General features: G+C 45.9%; 1 protein-coding gene and 1 long non-coding RNA gene across 3 annotated transcripts in view; both read left to right on the top strand.

The window, feature by feature from the left end:
• LOC125947369 (uncharacterized) overlaps positions 1-24010 on the top strand; it is a 92642-nt gene that overhangs the window by 33859 nt on the left and 34773 nt on the right. The gene's annotated exons all lie outside the window — the stretch shown is intronic.
• Positions 1-24010, top strand: part of LOC119461705 (uncharacterized) — a 68666-nt gene that overhangs the window by 9883 nt on the left and 34773 nt on the right. For both annotated transcript variants that reach the window (XM_037723071.2, XM_049671943.1), the window contains exons 2-3: positions 6466-6804; positions 18849-18947. In XM_037723071.2, coding sequence (XP_037578999.1) covers positions 6479-6804; positions 18849-18947 — 425 coding nt within the window. In that variant the 5' untranslated portion in view covers positions 6466-6478. The remainder of the gene's footprint in view (positions 1-6465; positions 6805-18848; positions 18948-24010) is intronic.

Here is a 24010-nt window from a genome sequence, read left to right as displayed (position 1 = left end):
GTCCACTGGCTAAGCGCACTGCGGCTCGCTGAGGACAACCGCATTTGGCTTACATTTAGCACGTCGTAGGCACCAAAATCGGGATTCGTGGCGTCTGTGTTAACATACTTGCATGCCTCATAATCAAAACTGGTTTTGGCATGTAAAACCTCAGAAAAAAGATATGTTAACATCCAAAATGAAATTTGAACTGCGTGCCATGGTGACGTTTCGAAGGCGGAGCGTTGTGGCCCCACCCCACTCTGCCGTAGCCTTCGTAGTGCAAGGCATTGACGAAGGCAGGGGAGCACAGCGAAGGCACAGTATTTGATTGCCAATAACTCCACTTCTGCTGAACACATTGAGTAGTACTTCCTGCGGCAAAGTATTTCTGAAATAGCCCATTTTCACCTCAAATGTGTTCCTCTTCAATAAATAGTGGTTCAGGGCCCTTTTAAAGTGGAGTCCATACTGATGGCTTGGGCAGAATGACAAAGGTGTCGCTGCAAATGCCAAGTAACTGTGGGTGCCAGAGAACCACATGGCAATGTTGTGTTGCAGTGGTTGTTAGCCTACTGCAGTACACAAAGCAATGTCTTAGGTTCACTGTGCTGCCATAGTGAAATGGGTCAACTGCAATGAACTGGATGTTTGAGACTACATTCGTAGATTAGTTTGGAGCATGTTAACCCCACAGGTGCAATTTTATGTGGTAACATTTTAAATGGGAGCATCATAACATCACGAGGTGTTGTTTTCAATTAGCCTAGTTCAGTGTACAGCCTGATGCAGAAGCAAAAAGTGCACAAAGAATAATTGGAAAATATTAATCTTGATTAAAAATGATATCATTGCATAACAAAAAGCTTTAGAAGATTAGGTTTTGAGAAAAAAATGTCACAGTTTCGCCCTATGGGCGAAGCAATGAATGCGATAGCAACACAGCAATGTCATACGAAGTAAGGTGAGCGCCTTTGGTAGCAATATGAATTGTAGTAAACATGACCTGATTAAGTAAGCAGGTGTGCTGCGGCGTAAGTAGACCGCCATGAAGAGAGAGTCGATGACCACGAGAAGGTGCGTGTGAAATGGTGGTGTTGATGAGAAGCGCTTCCCGTGGGCAGCGCGTGCGAAGGGACACACCTGTAGCGCTGCACTGCCGACCCGGGCAGCATTGCATGTGTAGCGTGCGTTGGAAAATGTGGCCCGACTATTACTAACTAAATGAACAAGCGTGGTGTGAGTGCGCACAAACAAACATGAATAGATCACACTGAATGACTGCAGACGACTGTCAAAACGCTGGCAGCAAGCGCATACGCCGCAGCGGCGAAGGTACGTACGGTCTATCGCTGCAACGGAAACTGAGCGGCGAATGCACAGCGCATACAAAGGTCAGAGCCGTGTGGAGATAAGAGACGGTGCGGGCGAGCGACGAGCGTGGTTGGTGACAGAGTAGAAGTGCACCCCCCCCCCCCGCTCCCCTCGGCGCTGGCTTCCCACTTCCTTGCTTGCGCGTGGGAGATTGAGTGCGTTCGCTCTCCGTGATAGCGCGCATCTCGGCACGCTTCTGCTCGGGCATACGGCGCGCGGCGAAGATTTTATCTATACGGAACCTCACGGCGACGACGACGGTGACGCCGACGGCAGAAATCCGGTTGAAGTGTCCATATAATTGCTATCGCAATAAAACAATCAGATAGCATACAGAAATGTTTTCTGGCAGTTTGAAAATTGCTGATAACTTATGAAAGAAAATAGAAACGTCATCATTTCTGTGGTGCATCCTTAAATATCTTGGAGTACTTAATACGTCAAAAATAAAAACTCTTGTTTCCTGAAGACACAACTACAACACTAACAAGAAAAACATTTCCGAAGGTGGTGACATACCTTAAAGGAGTACTGGCACATGTTTTTAACCTGTAGGAATGGACCTTTCCAGAAATGCGTGCACCGTCAATGGTGACAGTATGGGAAGTCGGAGCGCTGACTGCCATGGCCGCCGAATACTCGGTACCTGAAACTTGCCCGTTTGCCTTGCCTGCAGCGTGTCAAAAAAAAAAAAAAAAGAAATGTTTACCTTGCCTGCAGCCTTCTCATAAAAAAAAAAAAAAAAAAAAAACTCATAAAGGAAAGGCTCATAGGAAATAGGCCCTCAGCATGAGAAAGGCAAGCGGTAATGTCTAGCCGCTGAGTGCTCAGAGACTAGGGGAAAGTACAGTGGAGCGCAGGTGTTGAGGGTGTCACAAGAAGCTACCACAGACGGGACAGTGCCTAGAAGGGTCTGGCAACCATGTAGCGCCTGTTTCCCAAGAGTCAATGCCTGGATGGGCCTTAAAGGCATGGAGAAGTGGTGTCGGAGGAGGTTGCCCTGCTGCGGCCAGTTGCCTGATGTCATGTTCCTTCCTACCTTTTCTCCATTGTTTACCCACTGCGAGGTGCCGTTAGGTGTCGTGGCAACAGTGTTTTCAAGCATACAGAGAGAATAAACCTTTATTTAGTCGGATGGTTGTGTAGGGCCGGGTTACATTGCCCTACTAGATGGCCAGTAGGTCAAGCCTACTGGCGACCTCACACCTTGAGGATCCGGTCATGGATGCCCGGGTCCGAGCTGTGCAGCAGGGTCTCCCAGTCTGGAAGCAGGATTTTCCCTTATTCTGGAGGTGGGGGGCCGTCCTTGCATTCCCAGAATATGTGGTTGAGGGTAGCTCTCTATTGCACAGTATGCAATACAGACACATTTTAACTCTGATGGCAACAGGTCGTGCCATCAATTTCTTTTTTTGTTGATGGGTGCAGTCGTCTTGAATCAGAACCTTGAACTTTCATCGCAACCATTTTCTCGGCATCCCCAAGCATTTGTTCTATGGCATGTTTTCTGTAGCTGGTCTGTTGCTTCTAGTTTGTTGCTGCAATTGAGCAATTCTTCTTTTCCTTTTAAACAGAAATGTATATGTTGCTTACTGATACTGTTTGTAATGATAGCTTGCAAATTGTATTTGTCATTGTATACGTCTTGTATCAGTTGTCTGGTATTTTCGTATTGTAGCCCCGCCTGCTTGGGCCAAATTGATGGCTCGCCCCGTTGGAAGTTTTGGTCGTACGCAAGAAGTTGTAAAAGGTCATCTAGGGAACCATCTGCCACAAACATTTTTTCAAAGGGTTGTGTAGTAGCTGAGGTGTAAGTGAATGAAATAACATGTATAGAGGTGAGCTACCTTTCTAAAACTGATCCTTCCTTCTAGCGTCTACAAGCAACATTCTACGGCAACCAGCACAAAGATGGGACAAAACTAAGGGAAGAGACGACACAGGCCACCCACTTCTAACTAAAGTTTGTCCTCTGTTCCCTAAATCTTTTCTTGTCCTGTTTTGTGCTGTTTGCCGTTGATTTAGTCATCATTCAAATGAGCTCAGCTAACGGACATTTTGAAGCAACATTTCTCTTCTGCCTTGTCACTGCATGCTGTGCGTTTCATGGAAAGCACTAAGTTGTTTGCGGTGCTGCGAGTTATTTGTGTACGGCACTTAAAGCGGAAGCACCATTGCACATGATGTCGCTTGTTCACTGCCCCTAGTATATTTTCGAGGAGGAGAGTGTGTGGGCTTTTGCTGTTTCTAAGTTCTAAGCTGTTTTTGTGGCGAACATCAGTATAATACTTTGCAGGACACGATTATTACCACGGCATCTAAACGCGCAATTGTCTGTTTGATAATTATCTGTTTGAGACTTGATGAGGGACCATTTAACTCGACGTGGTGGCGATATTCTGGAGCTCATCTGGAAATGGTTTGTACAGGAGAGAACTACATATTTGAGTGCTGCGCGCTGCAGCGGGTTCAGCGGGCGGGCGTCTCTATCCCCAGGGCCGGTTTAACATGAAACTATTGTAATCTGTTTTTGTGTCTATATGGGCGAGGCCTGAGCCATTTTGACCTATCACGAAGGGCTAATAGTGGATTTTTACGTTATACCAGTCCAGGGTCAATTGCGGCTCTTAGGTCTGCGGTGACACATGGACCCAGAAATTATGTTACCGCGTCGATTGAACTGCATAATTTGAGAACACTTTCTGCTGTCATCATGGGCGCAGGGTAGGAATATATAGTTTGATCGTAGTGCCACCAATGTTTTCAGCTTTACACGAAAGCATGCGCCGTGCCGCCGCTTGACCCACTCTTTCACATTCTAGTATGCTACAGCTACAAAGCGCGCTTCTTCTGCCTCACGTACTGATTGGTTTGCGGTAAGGTGAAGCTATTTCTAATATGTAGAAATGGCGTTCAATAAACTCACAGAAGCAGATAACTCTAGCTTCTCCGTACGGTCTGTTGGTCGAGCGCATTTCGAGGCACTTCACCCACACTGTTGAGACACTAAAGAATAATGTATTTGTTAAATGTGTACGTATTGGGCTACCTTTTGAAATTTCGGACTCACTATTGCAGAATGCATGTTTTTTTTTTTTTTGTGATTGCTACCACTAATCAAATATCTGCAGGCGCTATTACCAAATTTTCATCCACTGGACAGTTTCAGTATCAGGGCAATGGGCTTAAGAATTCAGCTTAAGAACTTGCTTAAGATAGTTTCAGCACAGCGCTTATGTTTATTTATTCGGTGTTCCATCATAGCTTCGAAGTGCGCTGCCATATTCGATATTTCATTATGCCCCCAAAATTCAGATCGGCCTTCTCCAAACTGCTTCAGAATGAAATTTTATCTGCTCTAAATTGCTCCAAAATGAAATGTAGTCTGCTCCAAGCTGCTCCAAAATACAATTTTTGTCTGCTCCAAACTGCTCCAAAAGGCAATTTTGCTTGCTCCAAAAATTGCGCCAAAATGACTTCGGGCAGTCCCACTCTTGATACTGGATCTGAGGGACCGCCTCATATTTAAGTCACGAGCCCCTCTGTTTTTGTTTTTCGTTCTTTTTTCACTGCACTGCACACTTCCAGTGGTGGTAGGGCACATTCTGCATTGGACATCTTACCGAAAGCCATAATTGGTGATGTTGCAGGCAGTGGGTCTTACGTAGGGGCATTTTTGTATGTGACCTTGACTCTCTGGCTGGAAGCGTCGTTCCCTCGAGAGAAAGAAGGCACAGGCTTGTCTTGAAACTTTCAAGATCTATGGCGTCATGCTTGTCAGTTTGCAGTGCCCAAACCTGGTAAGGGGCCTTTTAAGGGACAACACGAAACAGCATGGATAAAAGGGAATGATGATTGTTAATATTGACGCACATACACGGTTTATCTTTTTTCGCTGACCGCTTCTTAGCAGTTAAGCACTGTTACAATGTTATTGCTCAGCGTGTCTTGCATCGAGCAATGATTTTGTAATAGGGGTTAGCCGTGCGAGTTTTAGTTAAATTTAAAAAGCAGAAGCGGAGTTGAGTGATTCATGTGACGTGCAGACCAGATAGCCAGTAGCAGAGCGGGTGCTCAAGGGAAGAGCAACACAATTGAGGATGGCAGTGTTATCTTTTCTGAGAAGATTAGGTAGTTCTCAGGCACAATGTCCAGTTGAGTGGCACCACACAGGGGGCAACGGGGGATTCGAGATCTCCAGGAGATCCTGGACCTTTATCAAAAGGTGGGGATGATGCGGATGAAACGATACCTTGAAACGTTTGTCAATTGACAACCATTTAGAGTTTTTTTTTGTGTGTTTTGGTTCAGTGGACTTCCTATGACTGTATGTTATCTCTTTGTGACACATCTTCTTGCCCTTCTATATCATTGTGTGCTCGCCTGCTGTGCTCTTAATTGAAAGCAGCAGTATCGAAAATAAATAAACTAAATTTGAGGAAACACTATGACATTGTCACTGGCTTATCTAGTAATGTCCTAATGCCCATGTCGCAGTCATGCCTGGCATTGATGCTCAAGATAGTTTTGCTGCTAACAGTGCCGCAGTGTATACTACCCTGGAAAGAGGAATCGAATAGCTCGAGTTATGAAGAAAACACCACAGACAATGAACCCAGGGAAATTATAGAAGAAATGAACCATTCTTTCCCTTTTTTTGAATTGAAATGTAGATATAATGAAAAGGGGGGAAATGTAAGTGCACAAACTGATAACTTGCCCCAGGTGAACACACATCTTCCTTGTGCCCGACGGTTAGGCTACCATTGCAGTTGTCCTCCCGCCAACTTTCTTTAGGTACGATGCCTGCGGTCAAAAGGATGTTCTGCATTTGCAGCCATGGCCGTGAGTGGCATTGGCTAACACTCCCAGGGCTTATCTGGCACCCATGCACAAATTGCCAAGAAAGCTGTCGGGAGGATGGCTCGCCGCGGTAGGTAGCTTAATTGGTAAAGCACCTGCAAGCATAATACAGAATACGTTGGTTTGGCTCCCACCTGTGGCAAGTTGTCGTTTCGTCCACTGTGATTTCCTTTGTCTAAAGAAGTATCTACAGAATGCTAATCGCATTAATGGGATGATGGTGAATGAGTGCCGTGCCCGCTCTTGCAGATCTGGTGAAGCAATGGCGCGCCCCGCTGATGTGTCCAGCATCTCATCAGTGTCTGCGCCAGAAGACAGTCCAGACGACTTGGTCTTCGATCTTCCAGCCGACCTACTTGACCTGTCCTTTGACTTGCCGCCGGACGAGGCCAGCTCGTCGGGCTCCACAGCTTGCGATGCAACTGGACCGTCTGCTGCCGAGCCGCCGCAGCCCAAGCAGCGTAAAAAGAAAAGCAAGCACCTGCCTGCCATGCCAGTGCTGCGTTCAAGCCGTGGCCGGGATCTGAAGTTCACTGTCCGGTATAAGAGCGAAGGGTTCAAGGACGACGACACACCGTGGACAGTCACGTGAGTGGACAGTCATAGGGTTTGCTCAGTTCACGTCTTCCCAAAGTGTGAAGCTGCCAGCATTAGCACTAGAGTAGTAGCAGCAGGTGAATGCATGGCGGCTAGTGTTCTTTTACTGCATCAGTAGTAATTGCATTTTTTGTCGCCCAGACCGAAGTACCTCTGTTACGTCCCCTGATACCTCCGTACCTCTGTTATCATACGCAGAGCACATTTCTTAAAATTCGTTGATGATGTGCTGGCATTCAACGCTGCTGTTCACTGCTGACTGCACACTGCTGTTCTGCACAAAATCCTGACAACTGAGGGCATTTTGTAAGCACTTATGCACAGACGTCAACAAAAATTAATTCGTTCTAAGGGCAGTGAAGCTGCTAACTATATTTCTGCATAATTTATGTTATCCTTATTTTAGTGTGAGAAAAATACTAAAAGGATAGAGAAGGAAGTTGGGTGCACTTAAAAGAGTATCTCTGTACCGGACAAGGTGAGGAGTGTTGCAGCATTCCCTCATACTGGGTCATCAGTCTGCATAGGTTCATTGTCTCTGATAGCCAGCACCATTGTCTGCGCACACATTGTGACTGTTGCATCATCTTCAACTCGCGAAGAAAGTTGCAGTTTCAGTCAAAGCTTGAAGCAGTAAATAGCTATGGCTGGTGTATTTTTACGTGCTTGAGACTTCGCACAGTTGCAGAGCATACCAGTTGCAGTACATTTGCAGAACATACTAGTTGCACAGTTGCAGAACATTTGCAGCAGAAACATACTAGCTATTACTACCTCCTTTTTTTCCATTCAGCTTATTGCTTCTTGCTGTTGACTTTGCTTAACATCTAAACTTTCGATGCTGGTCTATTATTGTCTTGCTTTTCTTAAAGGTAAACAAACACTCGCCACAGGCAAGAAAAAAAAAAAGAAAAAAAAGGGGAGAAAGTTATGACGTTTCGAGACTTGTACGGGTCCCTTGTTCACAAAAGCGAATAGGGCTGGGCCGTGCCTTATGTATGTATGTGGGCCGTGCCTTATATGTATATAAGGCATGACCCAGCCTCTCACTTTTGCGAATGAAGAATCTGTATGGGTTTTAAAATGTCAGAAACTTTGTTCTTATCTTGTTGTTGCCTGTGGCAAGTGTTTGTTTGCCTCCATGAAAATGTATGCCCCTTGTCAGACGATGTTTCGTCGATCCCTGGATTATTGTGTAGTGCATCATATAGTATGTGCTGCAACCATGGCAATAAAAGGCAGTGCCACTCGCAGCTTTCACATTTTGTCGATTTGTGGTGCAGCTTGCCAGGTGTCAATATTGGGAAATGAAATTCTTGGGTTTGGTGTTGATTGAGGTGTTATTTTTCTTCAGTCTTGTTTTTAAATTTTTGACATGATGAGCATCGATACTGTCATGAAGTTTCACGAAAAGGAATAACTGTCAAGCATGAAGCTACACAAGAAACCCATGATGGCTTTCCAGAATGTTGGGGTTTCTTAGAATCATGTAGAGAGAAAACTCGCGACTCAGTGCTGTTTTATTCGTGGGAACGCTGGGAAAAAGGGGCTCTTAATTGGCATCCATCTTTCTCAGCTCCAGGGCATCTTAGACACATGTCTATCAAGTGGAGTTGCATCTGTCAAGATGGTTTAGCTTTAAAATGGCGTGTAAAGCAGTAGTTTTGTTATTACTATGTAAAAAACACCGCCCAAGCACTCTGTACAGATGGTTAACCAGCGAAGCTGAAACGTGCTGCCCCGGTGTTTTGCAGTGGGTTAATCCCGTCGAACCATTTCTCAATTATTGGTTACATGTTTGTGTTTCTAGTGGAACACAAGTTCCAATGGCGGGCAGATGCTGCTAATCACGACGCCGAGCTAACTCGAGATATTGAACGCATGCGACAACGGCAAGTCGAGGAGGCAGCAATGCGGGCAGAGCAGCGTCAACGTGGCAGTGGCGGGAACGCGTTCGCTAACGACGTCACTAATGGTGCTGCCAATGGCGTGTGCGCTTGGGTGCAACGTAGAGAACGACATAACTGACGGCGCAGCCAATGGAGTCGTTTAGTGAAACATATCACGAACGGTTTTTCGTTTCGCCTAGCCATATACAGCTTTCGCTGTAAAAATTGTAGTTTAGACCTAAGTGTTCGCACTACGGTGAACAGTTAGTAGTAAACACAAGTTGCGAACAGTATGACCAGCGGGTTGCTAAATTTATGAAACGAACGAGGCATTTTGTGCTCATTGTGCACGAACTGTGTTATTTTTTTATTTTTCTGCAATTACTCGTGATAATTTAAGTAAGCAAGAAACGCAAGTTGTATTTGCTAGAGATCCAAGGCTTTCTATGAAGACCTAACTTCAAGGAAGCTCTCTTTGCCCACTCATGAGCACATTTTTGGCCAAGCCATGTTCAAGACAAGTTCTAGCATTCCCATGAGTAAAACTGAATTTCACTGAAGCCTAATGGCAAACATCGATCAAGAAAATGCTGTTCTAACTTTTCAGTCAAACAAAGTGAGGTGGTAACAAAGTAAGGGTCTGGCAGTTGCGTTATACAGTGGTGTAGCACTTCATCACTAGCATGCTATGACCATGCTATGCATACAGCGTGTTATTCCAAGCTAGCAACATAGTAAAGACAGAACTTTAGTTTCTTAGCATAAAAAAAAAACTTTCGAGTCTAGCATGGACATGCTGCGTCATCAAGAGGCGCACCCGTGAAGTTTGTGCTTTAGTATCCGAGATGCGTGTCGCGCCGGTGCGTGGGAACCCTTGAGCACATTCACACACCATGGAAGCCTTTGAGCTAGGGGGAAAAAAGTTGTCACATGTGAAAACGCCCGAAGATAGTGGTGGCGATGCTCTTCGTGTAATAGGAGCTTAAAGGACGTGCGGTTTGAAAGTTGGTACATGGGGCTCGCGGACTTCAAGGGAAAAAAAAAAAAATAATATAAGAGAAGGTGATCACCTGGGATGACCACCATGCCGGAAGGAGCTAAGTTATTCGTGTATACACGGGGTGGTGCCTTTACATAGTGTTGTGGCGCCGCCATAAGCACAGCTGGATAGTCTGTAAACACTGTCACTGTGAAACTGAGTGTTTAGAGACCTTTAGCTTGTCTGTAAACATATCGTTTGCGGAATACCGGGCTACTGAAGTGTTGTACGGCAGGAACAACGTGGGTAGCGATATCTTGTGTCGCTGGGTTTAACCAGAGGGCACCCAAAGGTAATACGCACTACTGCAGTGGCCTATCATATTCTATTTAGAGGCCAACTGCATTGAAATTTCACGTTTTCTAAATTTGTTATAATTGAGTAGGGGCATACCTCTGAAGCAATCTTGTTATGGTCGCAGGGCTGGTAATTGTATAGTTTTCTTGCACACAGCCTTTAAACAGCACCTAAACAGATGCATGCACCTAGTGATTGATGTTATGATACGAGTCCCAGCACACTGCCTTATCTTGAGGTCATGCCAAGGTCATGGGTCACTTCCGGTGAGTGGTAATGGCAAATTTTTTTTTTTTAGTTTGAGTATCACAAGTGGCTATTTTTGTGAGCTTTTCGTGGCTCTTTTGCTCGTATTTGAAACATCAAAATTTGCATGGAGGCTCATCTGCATGTACACGATATTAAACTAGGCTTTTTGTGTGGTCCAAAATTTTGTGGCAGTTGGCCTTTAACTTCTGGTGTAAAGTGTTGGTAGTGACACAATAATTAACATTGTAATTTTCCTTTGATGAAAACACTCACGCAAAAAAAAAAAAAATGTAACCGTATTGTAGTTGGACAAAGCATCACAAGATGTTACCCTCCTTGCTACTGCTGTCCACGGCTCTGGTTACCCGGTAACCGTAAATGGTAAGAACTTAACAGGCAAGGTTTTGTTGCAAATGGACTTAACTCTGCACTGAGGAAAGAGAACATGGACTCTTTGTTATACCATGGGTTTAATTTCATATTAACTGAAATTGATAGTTGATTCAAACATACTGTGCTACTGACCGTGCCCTCAGAGGCATGCGAACTCACATGGTGGCGCTTCCAATCTGGCAGTGCAGCCGGGTTCCGGCTGCTGTTCCCATTTCCTGTTGCAAGTATTGTATCTTGGCGCATGTAACCCATCCAAAAAGTAAAAAATTGAACAGTAATATCTGTGAAGATTTTGCCTAGAAATATGGCTTCACGGCAGCGTGCCTTTCACTATCGTGAAGCCACCCTTCTGGAACTCATCACTCATGCCCAGTGTATGTGCTCCGCCTAATGTGATTCTTTTAATTCAAACTTCGTATAACTTCGTATAACAAATTTTTGGGTCCCTTCTAGTTCGAATTATCAAGATTTGACTAGTTAAAAATGTTAATCAGCGAAATTTTAGTTATCTGTGGATTATGACATTTCTTACTTGAGCAAGTAATGTCAGCCTCTTTGACTAATCCAGCTCAGGCAGTAGAATTTAGTTATTGGCCAGAAGTGATTTAAAAAAAAGTTCGGTAGAATACTAGTTCTGAACATCAGGTGCATCCACAAAATCTTACGGACTGTGGGATGTTGAATTTCCGAGAAGTTAGTGACTATAGTCAGTAAAACCGTACAACACTGATGTTTTATTGCGATAGCAATTATATGGACACTCCAAGCGGATTTCTGCCGCCGTCGCCGTGAGGTTCCGTGTAAAGTCCAAGGGCGATACAATAGTCGCCGCGCACCGTATGCTGTACGTGCGAGTGAAAGCGCACGAGGGACGTGGTCTTTTACGGAGAGCGAACGCACGGCGGAGAGCAAACACGACATTTTCCGTTGCGCGAAAGGCTGTGGGGAGGGAGGGAGGGGGGGGCGGCGTGCTGCGGCACCAACTGCGTATCTTGCGACCCGCCGCAAGGGGACTGTCGAACTCAATCTCGCACGTGAAAGGAGGAAAGCGGGAAGGCAGCGCGGTAGAGAGGGGGCATGGCTTCTACTCTGCCAGCAAATGCGTACTTGTACTTTGCGCGGCTGCGAGGGGTCGCGCGCAGCGTATCTTGAAAGCAATCTGCACCCGGCTCCTACGTTTGTATGCACTGTGCTTTCGCTGCTCAGTTTCCATTGAAGCGATAGACCGCACTAACGTTAGCTCACGCCTGCGTTTTGACAGCGGTTGTGTGCGGTCATCGAGTGTGATCTATTCATGTTTGCATGTGTGCACCGACACCGTGCTTGTTAATTCAGTTAATAAGCGAATGTTTACAAGTTTATACGGACGATAAAACTTCTATCCTTGCTTTGTATAGCTGTCTACTAATTTCCTTTCGGGCGAAACTGCGACTTTTTTGCATACACTACTACATGGTGCAAATCTTAATACCACGCTAAGGCTGCGAGGTATCTATATTCTTCTAGCATCCTGCGGTCCGTAATCTTCTGTGGTCGAGCGTACATCTTCAGGCTGGAAATTGTGGAAAGAAAACTCAATAGAAATGTAGCATATTAGCTTATTAGCATATGTAGCATATTTTCTGAATTCATGTTTGCTTGAATAAAGACATGAATTGCACTTAAGATGATGTTCACCCATTCAAGATTAGTTTCACGCTATTTGCTAAATTTGTAGGCTCATTACAGTTAAGCATGCGGTTCTTGCTTCTGAGCAGTGCACACTGAAGATACTGCCTCGACTATACACACTGCAGTAGTGTATAACAACGAATTTATTGCCTCTTCCCCTCGCATTGTCGCCACCTCATCGTTTCCTCCTGTGTTCCTCCTGCGCCTCCCTCCCTTCCCCTTCTAAATAAAAATCAATCAATGACTACTCTCTCCACAACAAAGTCCTGGGATCACTTCAAAGTCTCGAGCACAGACTTCACTCTGTTGTGTTGCATCTGTCCGCCAACACTCTCTCCCCTCTTGAGAGGGGAGAGAGGTATTGAGGCACGTCTTCGACTTGGGCGAGGGCAGTTTACAACACCCTCTCGATGCGGCACAGGAAGTGGTTCACTGCACACTCTCTCCCTTCGCAGCTTGGCCTCGGAAAATGGCAACTGGACTTCCACTCGGCTATTGTGCTGTGACATTGACACGTCGAGCATGGGAAGTCCTATCTTCTGAGAAGTGATTACATGTTCACACAATGTACATGCCCCAAAGACGAGATCTGGCCTTTTTGCACTTGCAAGTCTCCAAAGCATCTTGTTTGTTCTGAATCATCGATAAAAAAGCCCTTCAGCTCGCCAAGCAGCGCCTGGTCGTGGCTTTCTTTTTTGGTTGGCACCCTCCAGGCTTCTCTCGTCTCTTTAGTAGTAGTAGTAGTAGTAGTAGTAGTAGTAGTATTGTTAGTACTACTACTACTGATAGTTCTGTAGTAGCAGTAGCAGTAGTAGTTCGTTCTATTAAGGACAAAAAGGGGGAAGGAAATGAAAGGCCGGGGCCATCATAACTGTCTTGCTTCCCAGTGGACACCTGAACGGTCCCGTGGCTGTGGGAAAGGTACAGGCTAAGAGAAAAGATAGGGTGGAGGAAAGTTACAATTAAAACAGAAAAATAGACATCATTGCCAATGTTCAGTGTCAGTGACAACAAAGCCCTTTCACTTGCCAAGCAGTGTGTCAGCATGGCTTTCTTCTTCGCTGGTCGGTGCACTTCGGGGGCCTCGCTCGTTTTGTCGAAAGAGTGCATGCGGCGACGGACTGGCCTCGTGCGCCAACTGGTCATGTTTATCTGACAACTTGCCATGTGGGGTTAGTTTAGCATAACAGTTGCTCTTATAGGCCTCTTATATCTGTACGTTTTCTCGCAGTACATCCTTTCACTTTGAAGATGGATCATTTCTCATCGTACAGCAGCTTCTAAAAACTATTGGTATTGCAAAGACAGTGACTGCAATTTGTGCAGCTGAATGGATGGGGCCGAAGCATTCAGCATCATTGGAAATTTGGTGTGATTTCTAAGTGACTTGCTGACACGTTTTTCTTGCATAACTGTGCAATAGCTACTACGTTATGTCAAAATCTGGCTTCCTTAAGCACCTTAAATGGCACTTATCTCTATAAATCACATGGAGCAAACAGACACTGAAGCCAGGTAAGGTGTAAAGGAAGTTAACTGTTATATTTAATTGAAGTACAGAAATATGTCAAGTATATAAAAGGGAGATGTGGATGACAAGAGAGCTCGCTGCAGGTAGTAGCCAAACCCATATCTACCGCATTACGGGTGCAATGCTCTACCATTATTCTATGATGGCGTGGGGTGGCAGTTCGCGACGCATGATGTGGGAACGGTCCTACCGTCGCAATACAGCAGGGTTGCCAGTGCATTGGGTCCTATGGGAGCTATGCTGGGACCGGCCGAAAATGGTGTAACAGCCAGGAAAACGCAGCACCCGGGAACGTAACGGCGGGGTTCTACTGTAGCACCTAAACAGATGACGCCTGCATCTGGTGGTCATCAGATATACGGCGTAAATTCCAGACCATGGCCTTAGAGATTTTCAGCATGCCACGGGCACCACCTATTCTCTGAGGTCATGGCTGCACTGGTTCTCAACATTCTCAGTTCTGCATCATCTCCAGCGAGTGGTAATGGTGGCGTTATTTTACCCTTCAGTTTCGGTATTAGAAGCATTTATCTTTGCGAGCCTTTCATGGTTCATCCACTCACATTTCAAACGTAAATTTTTGCACTGAGGTTGCTCTATATCCACAATATCAGAAATAGGCGTTTTACGCAGTCTGAAATTTCATTGAGTTTGGTTGGGACAGGGGGACATATTGGTATTACTTTTCATGGCAAAGTCACTGTATTCTATTGGTGAAATTTGACAACTACATACTATGGAACTTTTCTCTGTGGCTATATTTGTGAACTTCATCACGGCTTGTATTTTTTTCCTTAATTCCATATTCATCGACAGGGTGGAATGATTGCACACTTTACTTCCTCTTCTTTTTCTATGTCTCGTTATTTATTTTGCCTTTTTTTCAAGCCATCACGATAAATGGAAACTCTTTTGAGCAGAAGTTCTTTCTTGGACTAAAGCACGAAGTAAGATAGACACGAGCGCTGACTGCGCCGCTGCACAATGCATTCGCTTAGGACAACGCAAGTATCGTGGATGCTGGGCGTCTCGCTCACTTCGTTGCTCTCGCCCTCCTCCCAATGCGTTAGTGAGGTGGCATCACCGTCCCCCTGCTCCCAGCACCAAAAGTATGCCTAGTGGAGCACAATGTGGATGTTCATTCTCAAAGCACCAAAGGTGCCAATGAGACCTTAGTTAAGTCGGTGCTTCCGTAGCAAAGAAAGTAACTAACGCCATCCCTCAACAAAGCGCGACGACAACTCCCCTCCCTCGCAATGCCCTCGCTGCCTCCTCAGAATCCTTCTCCATGCTTCTGATTCCCCCCCTTTACTGTGGTCTCGCGGTGTGCTACCAACGGGACTCCTCGCCTTCGTTGTGCATGGAATTGTGGCATTTATGTTGTGCTTATGCACTTGCCACAGGACGAACCGCGACCCTTGGATTCGTTAATCTGCTCTTGTGTTGACGCAGTTGATGCGGTGACTTCTGCCTCGATTATGTTTGCACTTTTCCATGGCTCCCAACGAGCGCGAGAAGGGAAGGCAAGATAGCCTCACACCAGACGGCTTCATTGTTCAGTGAGCGATGTCTTCGATGTTGCACCCTGTGTATTGTCCAGTTTTTAAGTTGTGTGCAGAACAGCGTGTTTATCTAAAACTGTGTCTCCGACTCAGCTCTTGGCATTACACCAATTTGACTGCCGTATTTTTCAGTCTAAAACTTGCACCTTTGTATAAGTCGCACCCTCTCAAAACGGCAGTTTCTCAGAAAAAAAACCCCCAAAAAACGTATAAATGTTTCACTGGTGTATAAGACAGACCTGTTTATTCGGTAAGCGATTAAAAAAAAACACACACAAAAAAAACAGTGACGTTTCACTTCGTGAACACTGGTCACGTGCAAGCCACTGCCTCCTTTACTAGATGCCCGCCGTGTCGCTCGCTTTCCCATTGGGGCGGCGGTTCCTATAGTTCAGCATAAATTCCGTGAGGCGGCGCTCGTTGCCTTTTCATCTTCCGGCGGCGGTGGCAGTGGCGGTCAAAGACTTCCGCCGGTGCTTCGATAGCGCCTGCTGACTCCGATACAGTAACAGATGCTACAGTAATCTCAGAGGCCGCAGCACGTGATCTAGGTTGCAGATGTGCACCACAAGCGGCGCTCGTTGCCTTTTCGCGGAGAAGAGAAAAGGGAGAGGGCACAGAACCGGGTTTACCAGACCACATGGCAGGTATCTAGTAAAGGAGGCATTGTGCAAGCATATGGGTGCCATTCCTATATAATTAATGATATGGTAACTCCAGGCACATTTCTGCTGTCGTGGTAGCCGCGATGTTCCGTATAAAGTCCAAGGGCGATAACATTGTCCCCATGCGCCATATGTTGTATGTGCATGTGAAAGCGTGTGACAATGGGCCAAATCGCGCACAAGGGAAGAAAGTGGGAAGGCAGGGAGGGAGGGGTGGGGTGACGTACTCTGGTAGCAACTGTGTAGTTTGCGCAGCAGCGCGTGCCATATCTTTAAAGTGATCTGCAAATGTGACGACGTGGGGGGTCAGTCCACTTGCGGTTGGCCTGTCGCCGCTTGCGTTGCTGCTCTGTCCCTCTTGCACAGCGCTCGGCAACTCAACCATGAGAAGAAGCTGGTACCTCCACAGCGTGCATACAACCTGTAGCAACTGCCAGAGGAGGTCAACCTAGTGCGCTTCGTGGGACCATAGCAACCAATCCAATTTTGATGGCAGTTTTTCCGAAAAAAAAAAGAAAAGCATATATAAGTCGCACCGTTCTGTAAGACGCACCGACGAAAAATTCTGAAAAAAAAAAACACGACTTATGCCCCGGAAAATACGGTACTTGAGTGGGGGAGGATCTGGTAATACATTGTGGGAACCACCAAAGTGACTCAACCCATACAACTGTGCTACAATAACAGTATTGTCAGCGTGGTTTTTGCCGCGTGCGTCAACTTAGGACTACTGGGCTGCGGCAGGTGTACTGTTATCATTGTTGTGAGACATTAGACATGGATAATAATTATTTGGATTTGGAATACTGTTGCAAGAAATTGTTGAGGGTGAATGAACGTGCACGTAATTTCTTGTGAAGAAATTGTCCCGAGTGTCGTCTGCAGCCGCCTAAAATATTCCAGCTGTGCCACGTAGGCGATTAACAGCATTTCATTACAATTACTTGGATCTTTTATTCAATGGTTGTTGAAGTCTGACATTTGTCCTTCCTTTATCAGCAACCATCTGTTTCATTCTTTACGAGTACTCGAGATGCGAACAAGCTTTACTTGTTCGTGCTTTCTTTTGCCTACATTCTTTTTTTTTTATTTAATGAAGGTTCAATTTAGTTTGTTCATGTTGCCAGCTAATTTTATATTTGTTGTGTGCCATGAGTGCTGTGTTAAACAAAGACTGATGCATCTTGTTCAATTTTATATACTTGAAAAGGAGGTATGGAACCGTAATGTGTTCTTGTACTTTCTGTGTTTGCCAATAAAACAAGGTAATTGATGTTTTGTGTTGCAATTGGACTTAATTGTTTTTGTCTTGGCACATTTTATCATGGAACGTCAGTAATTGCTAAGACAGACTATGCACAAGTAGTGCACAAAAGAAACCACTTAGCATGCACAATAAATACGTATGAAAAAAAACCTATTACGAGCAGAAAACGACAGGACGAAGAGAAGGACACAGACCATAGCACTGCATCGGTGTCCTCTTCGTCCTGTTGTTTATCGCTGTTTTCTGCTCATAACCATGAATCAACCAGCACAAATGAGTACATTTCTGCAATAACACTATGGCATGACAGGTGAGCCGGCAAGCAGTGCCGGCATAGAAAAAGAAGAAAAGAAAAGAAATATGAAGAAAGCAGGCAGGATGATTGGAGCAGCCCCCCCTTCCACATTTTTCTCCGATACGTAGCGCCGTCTGGTGAACACGCTGTGAACCGACAGCCAGTGTTTCAGGATCTGTCTCTTCTAGACGAGCAGAGTCGGCACTCCTGTCCCATCTTACTCTGTGCGCCAGAAGTAAGAAACGGGAACAGCCTGAGCCCATTTCGTCACGCATTCTATCACTAAAAAAAAAAAAATTTTAAAAAGTATGGCACGTTTTTCGACAGATGTGTGCTTTTATGATTTGAGTGAGGTTGAGCAACTCAGTTTGCCATATCCTGCACTTGGAAGTAGTACATTATTCATTTATTAGCGTTACCGACGCATCACAAAGCTGTGTACTTCAAATGCATAGCTTTGGAGGCTTTCCAAGGAGCATCTGTTTTCTGAGAACTGCTGTGAAACTGGGCACCAGTGAAAGACAGTGCTGGTATGAAGGGTGCTCAATGAACACAAAGAAAACATTCAAAACATGCACATGCTTCTTGCACAGTGTGTACTAATGTACACAGGCTGCCTCTGATCACTCTACAGGCAGTATTGAAGAGGTAGCAGCAGGCAACCAGGCTATGCAGTGTGCTTGTTGATGAAAATAGCCTAGATGGATAGTGGGACATATACGTTCCACTTTTTGCCATACAAAGTGCTTGTCAGCTTTTAGATTTTACTTTTCGTTAACCATATCTGATAAACATGTTAGGACTGTGTGGTTGTGATGAGGACTGCAAGCGCAGAGCTCAGTTGTAGAGAAGGCTGAGAGATGGTGCCAGAAGGGACACTGTTCTTCTTCTTTCTGGGGGTTTTACGTAGAGAGCGGGTGTGCCGGCGGAGGGACAGTAGTGAATAAATGAGTGTTGACGGGACATACTGTGCGCACTTCCTTTCTGACAAGCAGCGTCCCTGTAATGATTAAGACATGAAGTGATCTGTTGTTCTGTGTCCATCAGAGGATTAAAGCCTGCCGTTTCCTTGAAACTTTCTTTCACTTCATGTCAGTGCTGACAGTTGTTGAATACATTCTGTAGTCGTCCTGTTGCTCACGAGCTGCAGACTGATGTCACCTGACTTAATCTGCAGTGAGCGGAAGCGCCTGCTGGCTGCGCTAAAGGAGCACGGAAGCAGCGACGTCAGCAAACTGGCTGAGGCGGTCCGCACGCGAAGCGTTGCTGCAGTCAGGTGAGTTGGCCACAGGTCTCACAAACTCCATTGTGCCAATGATTCTGCACCATGCCACTTTTGTGGCATGGGGTCTTTAGTGGTTTGGTAAGCAGGGAGGAGCTAGTGTGGTTAGCAAAATTTCAAATGCCTGGAGTAATTGCTCATTTGTGAGGGAAATGTGTTTGGGAAAGTGACTGGATGAAATAGGCAGTTCTGTTGGCATTTCTTCAGAGCCATATTCCAGAAAAGAAGAAAGAAAGAAAAAAAAATAGAAAAAGTTGTATTAGCATTAAATTTCTAATACAGACACAGGGTGCTTTGTAGGAAAGGATGAGTTAATGGTGAATTTCAGTGGCAGGTTTGGAGGGGTCAGCAATCTCTGCGAGTAAGCGTTTGGTTCTAAAATAGAGCAAAGGCTCCAAATCTATGATTGGAACAACTAGCGTTGTCGAAGAAACGAGTAGGCTTGGAACTGTTCCCAGCATCACCTGCGTCCTGCCGTACCCTGCCAGTGTGATCCCCTTGTTTCGGGGCACTGTGAAGCACTATCGGGATCATGCCTTGCCGTTACCTGTGTGCTGGCTGCCAACAAACTGCAGTGTCCCCACATAATGGCATGATTTTTCTGCCAGAGAGAGAATTGGTCGGAGTGCTATAGACTGATAGACCAGTAGAGTACATTGAAGTTGCATGACATTGCTGCAGAGGCCGGCCGGTGCGAGCGTGTTGCTGGCAGCGACACAAATAGAAGACTACAACATGTTTTTCATGCAATATAATGGCAGCTAGAATAGTGTGATATCTGAATTGTATCTTTCATGATATGTGACTGTCAAACCTCTAGCTTGAATGGGAGCTGCGATGTGAGGAAAGTTAAACTTAGAACCAGCATCCAGCCACTGCCCCATGCACTGCAAGACAGCTCAGCAGTACCGAGTCTCACAGCTTAGATGCAAACTGAAGATGACGAAAACTGAAGACGACGAAAACTGAAGTGATGAAAACTGAAGACGATGAAGAGGAGAGAACGCATGAGGCGAAGGCTCATGCTACCGCCATCTTGCGCAGTTGGTTCAATAAACCGCAACCGACGGACGTCAGTCCCCATCTCCAACATATTGTATGGTGCCGAAACCTGGGAGAAGACTGGCGTCCTGAACCGACCATGGACTGACTACGCTGTCAGCTCGACGCCATTCGAAGCGCCGCTACCTGTGTCATCGCCGCCGCAACCGAAGCCTTGCAAGAAACTGAACCGACGCATACAGACTTGCAAGTGCTAATGAACAAACTTGATGACAAATACCATGGCCTCGCTGAAATCAATGCCAGAATCGAAGAGCTCGTGATCGACGACGACGAATACGAAGCGGAATTCACCGAGTCCCTCGAGTACCACGAGATGATCCGCCACACCATCAGGCGGGTTCGTTTCCAGCATGAATTCTCGCGCTGTCGTTGGATCACTACTGACTGCCGCCAGCCCTTTGCCAGGACCACAGGCAGTGCACTCAGTCTGTACAACCTGGTAAGCAGGCGAACATCAGCGCAAACGCCAGACCACCAAGCGTCACAAACCTTGACAGAAACCGTAGTTTCCTGCAAATGTGTTATCGTCTTTTTCCTATAAGACCGACCTCTATAACCTCCGCCACGTTCGACATGCTTCCAACCCATCCGGCGTCTGCTAACTCCAGTTTCCAACAACTCCAGTTTCTCCGTCTCCAACAATAGATACCAGTGCACACAACCAATAGCCAGATTTGATTGTTATAAGTGATAGCACGGCATGGGAGCATTGCAGTGATTGTAAAGCTGCTACAATTGCTCCAAGCTGCTACACCCATGCTACAAATGAGCGAAACTGCTCCAAAGCTGCTCCAAGGCGTGGCCTCCAAGATTATCTGGCACCGCGCCGCGCAATCTCGGAGGCCACAGGCGAGAGGACTTGTCGCCGACGCCAGGTGGCTGTTACCCCTGTGGTTGGCGATGGGCTACTTGGCTACCAGTGCTCCCACTCCTGCGCCAAATGTGCCAGATTGCGCCATACGAGATTTGCTGCGCCATCCTGATAAAAATACACGATTTTGCACCGAAGTGCGCCAAAATAAGCGCCTGCGCATTACGTGTGTGGCCGCAGTGGCCTGCAGACGTGCGTAGTGCGCATGACTAAACCGGCTTCATAAATCGAATGGCGACCGATAATTCGGGCTCGATGGGGACTGCCTAAAAGTACAAATATTTGGGAGCTGGAAATATCCAAATTTGCCAGAAGATAACTGAATTTATTCCGCCAGTGGCTAAAAAAGACATTATTCTCGGTTGACCACTTTCGGGGATACGTTCACTTTCGCGGGATTTCGCGTCACTAGCGCCAGCGTCGGCATACTTGGTAGTGTGTCAGGAATGCTATCATCCGTCGACGTGTCCAGTGCTAATCATGCGAAATGTCGTGAAAGTGAAAGTATTCCGGAAAGGGATCGCCCAAAAATAAAGCCGAAGTTTGTCAACGCGGTCCTGCGCGCACATACGCTTGCCTACGATCTAGTTGGTCACTCCGTATCTCTACATTGTTATGCTGTCGCCACAAATAGACGAAAGTACAATTAGTAATGCATGTACCGAATATTCAACCTTTGGCACCAGGACCGCGATTATGTAGCGATGCCTTTTCCGCTGCCGCTCCTTGCGCTTCGTCAGTGGTATAAGAACGGCGCTCCGCCTGCGGTATATGGTATCAGCTGGCAGAGAACGGTGGATGATAAGGGCGGCACATAGAATCGAGCGGAATGCATGGCTACATAATCGCCACGCAGGAGTTGACCGCGCTATCATAGCCGAATGACGACGTTTTTTTTTTTTTGAAGCAGTCACTGTCCTCGTCGGCGGAGACATCGAGGGTGTAGTCGGCGCCACTTAAACAGAAGTCGCCGCTACTGTGTAGCTAGTTAACACGTCAATGAATAAACGGTGGACGCGCGGAGCCAACCCGAATGCACTCCCAAATGACTTGCCAGAGTTCGCTTGCCCGACGATTTGGGCGCGGTCAGTGCTGGATTCACTGGAAAGCTTCGCTAGTTTCGGTTTCCAGCAGGTGTCAACAACATGGCCGACCACCATGCTGCGGCGATGCCAGCGACGTATCAACGCCAAAATATTGCTATTTCCGTTCAACTCGGCGGTCAAATTAGCACGCAGTCGTGCAGGCAGAGTCCGAATCATATAGAATGGCGTACCTTAAGGTGTCCGAAATTTCGGTCGTACTTATACTTTAAATTTATGGGCCAGTGATGGTGCCTCAAAGTAGTCCAAATAATTGAGCTTGTTTGAATTGCTGGTGTCGAAATAATCGGTCAATGCGAGTTGTGAATCGGCCAGTTGCCGAACAGAGGCTTCAGCTTTACGAGGAAAAACAGACCGTTGAAAAGTATCTGCTGTCGTTTGAATTAAGCAATGACTGAGCGTTACGAGGGGCTCATCAAGGCTGGCCTGGCTCAAAAAAGCATTGATGACATTGTCTGACCAGGTGTTTCTGACTGTTGCTAGAGCCTTGCTGAAAACATAACAAAGTGTCAGCTGTCAATAAAAGTATCGTACGGTGTAAAAGGCAACATCTGAGCAGCTTCACTAAACTTAAATAAACGAATTACAGCGCACTGTGTGAACAGCTTTGTTGTCTTCATTTAAATTAAAGGGAACTCATGTATTTAGAGGTAGAGCAACATTGTTTTACAGCAAGAAATACTTTCTGGAATAACGCTTGTCAATTTTTAAGTGTTTGAAATAGCTTAGGACGTGTCCAGCATCTGGCATTTATTAGCTCCAAAGTGCTCCGAAATCTGTATCTGGATGCTCCAAATTGCTCCAAAATTAAGATTTTGCTGCTCCAAAAATTGCTCCAAATCTCAGTTCATCAGTGGCAGCACTGGGCTACTAAAATCGTGGTTGGCAACTTGGCTACTTTCTGGCTACTTTTGGCGGTGGTAATTCGTATCGGTAGGGTCCGAATCAATCGCATTCTCTCCAACGGCTCCCTCGACGCGACAACCCCAAAAGCCAGATCTCGAAGCCCATGATTTTGTGTTTTGCAAGCGCCGGAAGCAAATCCAGAAGCTGAAACATATCACAGCCACCATATGGCCAGTGGGCCTCTTCGACTTGTCATCCCAAGCTTTCTAGGATGGCCTGAGGCTCTTCACGCGCAATGCCCATTGGCTGAAATCACCGCCTCGGGCAGTTCGGAACTGTCACGTACGGATCATTTAATCTGTTCTTGACAAAGTAACAGTGATCAGCTTGGACCAGTTAACTGCGGGTTCTGCTATGCCACTTGACAGTACTGGCATCAAGTTTTCAGAATGAAGAATGCTCAAGGTGGGCCGAAATATCCACTTCTGTCAAAGCTAGTCAAGGCACTTCTATCACTTTCACTTTGTAACGCTGATGTCGAGCGTAGGTTTAGTGAAAATTCAAACAGTCCTGCATGACTGGTCAAATCTTTCTCTGTCGAGCATAAATGGCATGCATCACATCATGTCATATGCAAAGTGGTTTGACAGCAATCCGTGCCTGTTTTCAGAAAATGGAGGTGTCATGGGGTCAGTCAAGGGGGCATCAAAATGATATACGGAGCACCTAGTGGTTGAACAGAGAGCCTTTGTACAGATGCAGAGCACAACTCAGCCAATGCGAGTGTTAGCAAAAATCAAGCTAAGAAGAAAGTGGCTGAGGCAGAACGAATGTTCAAAAATGCCGAATTGTTGATTCAGTGGGGCTTGGAGCTGCAGAACTTCACAGACATTCAGTGGCCAGGCAAAACTTGCTAAAGCACGACAAAAAAAAAAAAAAAGAAAGTATTTCTCACGTGGATGCTGCAGATAAGGAGAAGAAAGCGTAGTTGATGTTTCATGCAACTGACATTCATGTTTTTTTTTTTGTTCCCATTATGTTTCATGCTTTGGTGCTTCTTTGATAAAAGGTTGCATTAATTATGCTGACAGTGAACTCATGCTCGCACTGTATTTAGCACTTCATTTTCGCAATACTAAAGCTAGTCATTTCTGAAGAGGCATGTGTGATAC

The sequence above is a fragment of the Dermacentor silvarum genome, chromosome 8 (genome assembly GCF_013339745.2).
Source record: "Dermacentor silvarum isolate Dsil-2018 chromosome 8, BIME_Dsil_1.4, whole genome shotgun sequence".
Classification (NCBI taxonomy): Eukaryota; Metazoa; Arthropoda; class Arachnida; order Ixodida; family Ixodidae; genus Dermacentor; species Dermacentor silvarum.
The sequence above is the reverse complement of the archived record's forward strand: the minus strand, read 5'-3'. Positions and strand labels throughout refer to the sequence as shown.